The 7,622-nt window shown below is 34.9% G+C and overlaps 1 protein-coding gene across 2 annotated transcripts; it reads right to left on the bottom strand.

Moving 5' to 3' along the window:
- Positions 1 to 2,744: 2,744 nt before the first annotated feature.
- LOC116125693 (protein TIFY 10b-like) lies at positions 2,745 to 6,299 on the bottom strand. 2 transcript variants are annotated; one of them, XM_031411424.1, is made up of 6 exons: positions 5,512 to 6,299; positions 5,274 to 5,427; positions 5,049 to 5,114; positions 4,534 to 4,591; positions 4,220 to 4,434; positions 2,745 to 3,152 (listed from the first exon to the last, which is right to left on the bottom strand). In XM_031411424.1, exons 1-6 carry the CDS (start codon positions 5,566 to 5,568, stop codon positions 3,136 to 3,138), a joined length of 567 nt encoding a protein of 188 aa, XP_031267284.1. In that variant the 5' UTR covers positions 5,569 to 6,299; the 3' UTR covers positions 2,745 to 3,135. The 2 variants fall into 2 exon arrangements, with proteins under 2 accessions (XP_031267284.1, XP_031267285.1); XM_031411425.1 differs by lacking the exon at positions 2,745 to 3,152 and having other exon boundaries at positions 4,298 to 4,440.
- Between the last annotated feature and the right edge of the window lie 1,323 nt (positions 6,300 to 7,622).

Genomic DNA, 7,622 nt, shown 5'->3' with positions numbered 1-7,622 from the left:
AATTTGAAAGGAGCATTAAATCTTTATTTAAAATCATAAAGTAGGTAAATCTCGAATTTTGATTCTTACATGTATAAGAAGATTTGACTATATTAATATAACATTATTTGTAACAAAAATAACATACTAAAGACTTAATAATTATATTTTCTCTCACTTTGTATTCAAATAATAAACCCTCTAATCATTCAGAATTAACCGTATCCAAAAATCTTGTATTTGAAAGAAGAAGTAATTACTAGGTTTACCCAATTATTTATTTAAAAAAAAAAAAACTATATTTCATTTAAAAAAATTTAGGTATAAATGTTTTGAAAATTTTAATGTATGAATCAAAGATGAATACTCAATCTTTTACTTTTGATTTTAGAGTTTATGAAATTAATAAAAATTGATTATTTGATAAATACTATTCTATTTTTTTAATTACTTTTAAACTCTTCAAGTTTATTAATTAATTAAACACCCGCTAAAAAAATATTTAAAAATTAACAAAAACACCTCCACCCATCCATAATTGTTAGATTCCAACAACCACCGTTGGTGGTTGCCAAAATCTGTCACAACGACGTACAAACGATCGAAAATGACCAGTAATTCACCGATCTGACTTTTTCTGCAAAAAGGCCAAATCTAGCCGCTAGCAATGACCAAAGAAAGGGCCATCGTTGACCGACAACGACAGTTAAATCTGGCCTTTTGCGACCGTTGAAGGCCAGATCTGATCTTTTCCGACCAGATCAGTTGTGGATCTAGCCGGAAAAAGCCATATCGACGCACGACCGACCAAATTAGACCGGTTTGCATTGTAACACCATTTTCCGACTAGATTCTAACGGTGGTGGCCAGAATCTGGCACTGTGGGTGGGTGGGGGTATTTTTGTCATTTTACAAAAATTTTATATATTGGGGTGTTTAGTTAAATTAGCAAACCTAAGGGGTTTTTTGTGAATTTTTAAATTTTACCTCGTAATACTCACCCAATTCAACTAGCCAATATTATTCCTAAAATCCTATCCAAAATAACAATAAACAGACCCATGAATATTAGGTGGCTGGTCAGGAGTTATTATGTTATGTTGTCAAATAATATAAGATTTTGCTAATTTTTCAAAATCAATAGTAATTACTATTGGTTATATATGTGATAATCTGAATACCTCTATTTTCTTAATTATTTTAAAATTTGTTGGTAATCTTAATTTTGTTACAATTTTACCCTTAACTATTAAGTTTTTTTCGACAATAATGCCCTTGGATAGTAATACCTTTATTTTAAAAACAATTTACGAGCCACCCAAAAAGACTGCCAACAGCCAACCACCACTGTCAGCCAAAGTCATCGGAACAACGCATGACCGACCAGATTTGACTGACGGTGGTCAGAAACGGCCGCACGACCATGGAACCAGGTTTTTTTGGTCGAATCTGGACTTTTTTCTCTACGCAACCGTCGATATTAAGCCTGATCTAGGCTAATTCCAGCATCACCATCGGCCCCAACCACCGCCACCTTACTTCTCTCATTTTCCTCTTCAAATCCCACCAAACCCCATCATCGAAGCTGCCCTCAATCGTCAGCAATGCCCATTACTTTTCCGTGCGATTTCTCATTTTCTCGATGCTTTTTCGATCGCGTTTTCCACCGAAAATCACCCCCACTTGCATTGATCAACTTCCTTTCACCTCCTTTTCAAAACCCCTTAAAGAACATCTTCATTGCACTTCCCGATCAATGACCAGCAGTGGTTTAGGCAACCAACAATGGCTTGGGTGGGTGAGGGTGTTTTTGTCAAAAATTAAACTTTTATGTGACTAAGGTGTTTTAACAAAATCTCAAATGTAGGAGGTTAAAAAAAATAGTTCAAAATAATAATATATTAATATTTAAAAAAAAAGAGTAATTTAGTAATCTATAAACATACCCACAAATTTATTTCTTCCAACCAAACATATCAATATAACATACTCACCAATTTATTCCAACCTAACTAAACACATTTCGCTAAACATTCCCAATAATCTTCAAAGTAATCTATTTTTTCATTAATATAATATTCCCCATTATACAACATTCCTTAAACCAAACGCACTCTCAGGGTTAAATCTAAGTCAAAATCAAAACCTTTATAAACTACAACTTTTTTCATTCCTACTTGATTCACCCATAATGGAGTAGTACTAATGGCAAAATTTACTAGAAAAAAAAAAATCACAACATCAAATGATGTAGAGAATGTAGAGATTAAAGAGAAGAATAATAATTAAAAAAATTCTGTCACGTGGTGGGTTATGAAGAGGGCGAAGAATAGGGGACCAGTGGAATCGTGGGCATAATTCAGAAAATATTATTGGTCTCTGTCATGCTTGAGAAATATGCAAATCCTGAAAGCTGTGTAGTGGGTTTGGTTTGGACTGGGGATTCAGGTACCTTTCTTAATCAACTAAGGAACATCTATACGCAACCAAGCATCCATAATAGTAGCTTATAGTGGTTGATTTGAACAACTGTTCGAGGCTATAATGGATTTGGGCCCAGCAGGCCCGCTCCCGGGCTTTATTGTCTTCTGTTGGGGTTTGCAGATATGGTAACTGATATGTTTGCTTCAATGCATGACACAAACGATATTTGCTCTAATTTCAATGTCGTGAGACGCGACAAAAGTTATAAGTTTGCAGATGCTGGCAAACTTGTCAAGGTTTAACAGATATCAGGATTGCATTAGACAACGTAAGCACATTAGATTACATGTAAACACAATGGCAAAATCAATGGGTTCTAATTTCACATAAAAGGGTATGTGCTAGAGGTGATTTTGCACTGTCTCAAACCCGCAGGTTTGGATGCTTAAGTTTAGTTAAAAATAAGCTATTAACTCCGGTGACAACTGACAACAATCCTCTTTTTTAAGCCTTTGGAATTATGATCATTTATTTCATGCACATCAAAACGGAAATGGCATGCAGAAACTGTGATCTTCTTTCTCATCCAATTCAAAATGTACTTGAAGCAACCGAGGAAGGCTACATAATGCATCTACGTACTTACCATATGGTTAACTAGGATAAATATGCCCAGGCTCCAAACAACTCTCTGCCAGCAACGATGTCACAGTAGATCCGTCCGCTCTATACTCAACATTCCTGAACATCTGCAAACAATAAGAAATCATCCATTCCGATTACAAAGTCACATCGCAATCACAAAAATGTAATATAAAGAGGTGATAAATTGTCTGTCATGGCAAATTGGCAAACTTGATACATCCAAAGAATTTCAAAAGCTGACAAAATGATCACCTTGGTGCTAACAAACTTCTCAGTTCCAGAAACATTTCGCAGGCACAGAATTACATCAAGGAATAGGTAATTTAATCATCATCATCATTTTGCATTTCCACATTTCTACAAACTATCACATTGATTTTCGCCATATGTTTAACAGCTCTTAAGTTGGTCCCGAATATTTTAGTTCATGACCAACCAGGAAGACTAGTCAAAGAGAAGCCACATCTAAAGCATACCTAAGGGGAAGTTAAGACCAGCTTCAGTGTCTACCAGTTATCATTGCACATCTGATAATAAAATTAACTCCCACAACAGAATTTAGTTAAATTTAAGGGAGTTTGATCCAAAGTGTAAACATAAAAATTTCAAACTTTGCGAGATATGGTTCACACTAGAAGGGAACCTGCCAGTTCCTGATACAAGTACTAATGAGCTTTACCAGATGAAAAAAGCGCATGTATACAAAAGTCAAATATGAAAGAATACACAAAAACATAATATTCAATATTCATTCAACAGATGCCACTCTTCTCTTATCTTCTCCTTTTTGGTGACACCAGGAAACTTCTCTTTAAGGGAGCAAATATAGTTTCTTACTCATCTATCATTTGTATCAAGATCTAATTTAATCTCCTATTTCTCTACTCATTTCTGTTTCCTAGTCCAAAAGAGAGAGAGAGAGGGAGAGAAGAAAAATATTGAGAAAAAAAAAAAAACAGTAGCAAAAAAGAGGTAACCATCAGCACATTATGAATATCTAAGATGGGTTGCAGCAGGTGGCAGGTTTTTAATTTCAGTAGTCAGCATTTGAGAGCAGATTTTTACCTCTACACAGGTGAGGTAGGAGTTATGAGTATATTATAATAATTGACCTGCATAATTTTGTATTTAACTAATCTAATAGTTGCAGAGAGATAAAAGTTTTTGTCACCTTTGTCATTGAAATTAGCAGAGTGATTGGAAACAAACGAAAAATTTTCAACCAAGCCGCAACCAATGGGCATGTTAGGTGGTCTGGATTTGGGAGTAGAGCAGCCACCACTTTGGTTCAGCTGCTCATTTGAGATCTCATCTCCAATCAAATGGTTGAAATAGACATCCAAACCAGCAGATGAAGGCATTGGTACTTTTCTCTTGTTCTTGAACCTTCACCTAACAAGGGTATGAGAAACATATAGGAAAGCAAAATAGCTGTTTTTAAAGCTATAAGATTGTCAGAAACAGCTTATAATTAAGTGAAGATACCTGTCTTTCCGCTTTTCACGGTATCTTTGCACTGATGCTTTTCTGCTGGTTGGGCCATCTGGAAGTAACTCAAGATGGAATAAATTAATAAGGTGAGACAGAAGTTCCAAAATGCAGAAACAAAACGTAAATATTTTAAGGCTAATAGTTCAAAAGTTGAATAAGAAAGCGTCTACCGAAATAGATAAACCGTTAATGTAAAAAAGTATTGATCATTCAAAATTTCTGTTATATTTTCCAAGACGATACAACTTAATTATTATTATTATTTTTTTTAAAAAGGGCTTTCTTAATAGAGAGCAAAAAGAATAAAAAGAAATCTTGTGAGACTGTACCAAGAGTTGCTAAAAGTGTTCACAACTGGTCTCCTGAATCAATAAATAAAAGAGCAAAAACAAAAGAACATAGATGATCTAAACAGAGCATGATGACAAAGTGCTGATCAAGTATTGAGTGGACAATGCCACCAATCAAATGAACAAGAAATTAAAGAGATGTCTTATAGAAGTGTTTACCGTGGCTGTCTTCGCAAGAAATGTAACTTTCTTCCCGGGGAAGCTGACAGTTTTCTGCCACTTTCACTGCAAAGAAAACCAAGCATGTTAACACAAGATTATCCTACTACAATAGCCACAACATAAAATATAGCGTTCTCATCTGAGGATCAAAAGCCCCTTACAGTGTATATATATTAAGTAAACAAAGATAATGAAAACCCCAGACCCTGCCACCAAATCTACCTGTTTGTAAAGTTGGGAAGTTCAACACTGGAGAACTTGGGCCAACTTTGATACCTGTAGGCTGCAAGTGGCATGGACCAGACCATAGTGCTGAATTTCCCTCTGATGGTGCTACTGGGAGTGGGCTTGAAGCAAGCTGCATTATTGCTTGTGCCTGAAATTCACTTAATAACATTAGATAGCCAATTCATGATGACACATATTGCATGTTTGACAAGAAAAAGATCAGCTTCATAACCTTATCACCAGGCATGTCATCATAGACATTCACCTTTCCACCGTAAAAGATTGTCATCTGTCCTACCGGCTCACTTGCTGCAATTGTGGTTCTGGGATTTAAAGGAATTTTTAGTTTTGAAACTTCAACAAGTAATCAAAAACCTTTGTAAAACCTGTTTGCTCTTCCTAAGAAGACATTGCAAATGATCATCCAGATCTATACCAAACACTAATGCAGAGATGCAAGGTGATTGAAGTTGCAATAGGAATAAAAAGCAAATTGAATAAGGTAACCACGCACAGAAACTTAAAAATATATAAATAAATTGAAGGAATCATAAAGAATCGGGTTGAACCATATAAGGATCTTAAAAGAAAAAATCTTAATTCCCGTGACCATTAAAAGACACTGTTAACCACATTTAATTCTGGCAAAACTATAAGCTTGCTACAATTAGGAAAGCATATTTTCTTTTTAAGTCTTAAACTTGAACATCTAAAATTTAAACAAGAAAGTTTCAAGACTTTTCTACTCCTAAACCATTAGCCACACAAATATCCTGGCATAATAGGATCCAGCAATCATGACGCATTTTGATTCCACTCATCTTGAAAGTTTTTCTATATTTATTGATGGACCTCTTTTCTAAGGATGGCCATCAAAGAGTAGTAAAAGGTGAAATACAACAAGACTGCATTTCCACTACATATTTACAGCTGCACTGGTTTGATCTAATTTCAAATATCCTTCATATGTCAAACTTTTTTAAAAGATTCAAAGAACCTCCTTTCTCCAACAAGAATGATCGAACAGAANGTTAGGCTAGTGTCAAACTACACCAATCGGTGCACAAGGTGCTTTGGTGATCTCAAGTCTAAGGATCACATGCACCACCATTCGTTAGAGGATTTGTCCCATAGACACTGGGGTTACCATCCATATGGAATCCTCTAATGGGTCAATCTAGTGGACTTGCTGCGGTGTACTCGCCTACAACAAGCACCCAAGTATTGCACCAGGTTGTCACCAAACAACCTTGACAAATGAGATCAGTCACTACCTTTCGATAGGGTCGTTCAACACTATGATAGCCTTACCGTATTATCTGTGCCCTTACTTCAGAATAATACTAGGGCTATGGCATTTCAAGAATGGCCACCATATGTGCTCATAAGGTTCTCATTATCAAGATTTGAAACACTTGATACTCTCGTCACTGTTCTACCATTCTAAGGACATATATCAATAGTTATTGCAATAATAATGATTTACGCGATATAGAATAAAATGCCGTTTATTGATTAATGAACATTATTACAAAGAGTCAATTCCACAATAATTGATTGGCTCTAGGGCACCTACTCCAACAATACGCGCATTTACTAATATACCCTCACTTTCAATGGATTTAACACATGTTCTTGGTCATTTTCACTTCCCACTTTTTCATCTAGTTATGAGTAAAAAGACCATTTTACTTTTATTGAAAATTTTATGGAATTCCTCTATAAAACTAGTTAAATATATTTACTATGACTATAAAATAATCCCTACCATATTTTTGAATGTCGGTATTACATTTCTCCCCCCTTATAAGAATTTCATCCCCGAAATAGGAAAACTGCATTTTCTTTTTAGTTATGACTTCTTCTCATACCTTAGCATGTTAGTTAGATAACCAATCAACTCTTTGGTTAGTTTTGACACATCAGAACATATGAGGGTTCAACAATCTCCCCCTTTTTGATTGATGACAAAAAAAAAAAAAATAAAAAAAATTGAGTTTCATATGAAAATATAACACCATACACAACATGCCAAAAACAAAAATTGAAAAGCTCCCCTTTAGGATATGCATATCCCAAAACAAGATGAGCACAATTGCTCCCCCTTACACCAAGCATATCCGTTCTTCTTTTTCAAAAAAGAGTGTAACACTCACTTTGAAGATCAAAAGAAGAAATTTAACACTTCAACATCAAACACTCAATTATCTCTCCCCCTTTTTGTCCTTAAGCAAAAATATAGCAATTGTAATCAACACATCAACACAATGACATATAGGAGTGATGAAAACAAATACATAAAATAAACATTTAAGTATAAAATAATATCATATCATTCATGAG

Source organism: Pistacia vera, unplaced genomic scaffold, assembly GCF_008641045.1.
Source record: "Pistacia vera cultivar Batoury unplaced genomic scaffold, PisVer_v2 Contig104, whole genome shotgun sequence".
NCBI classification, from domain to species: Eukaryota; Viridiplantae; Streptophyta; class Magnoliopsida; order Sapindales; family Anacardiaceae; genus Pistacia; species Pistacia vera.
Note: the sequence above shows the minus strand (reverse complement) of the source record. Positions and strands in the feature narration are given on the sequence as shown.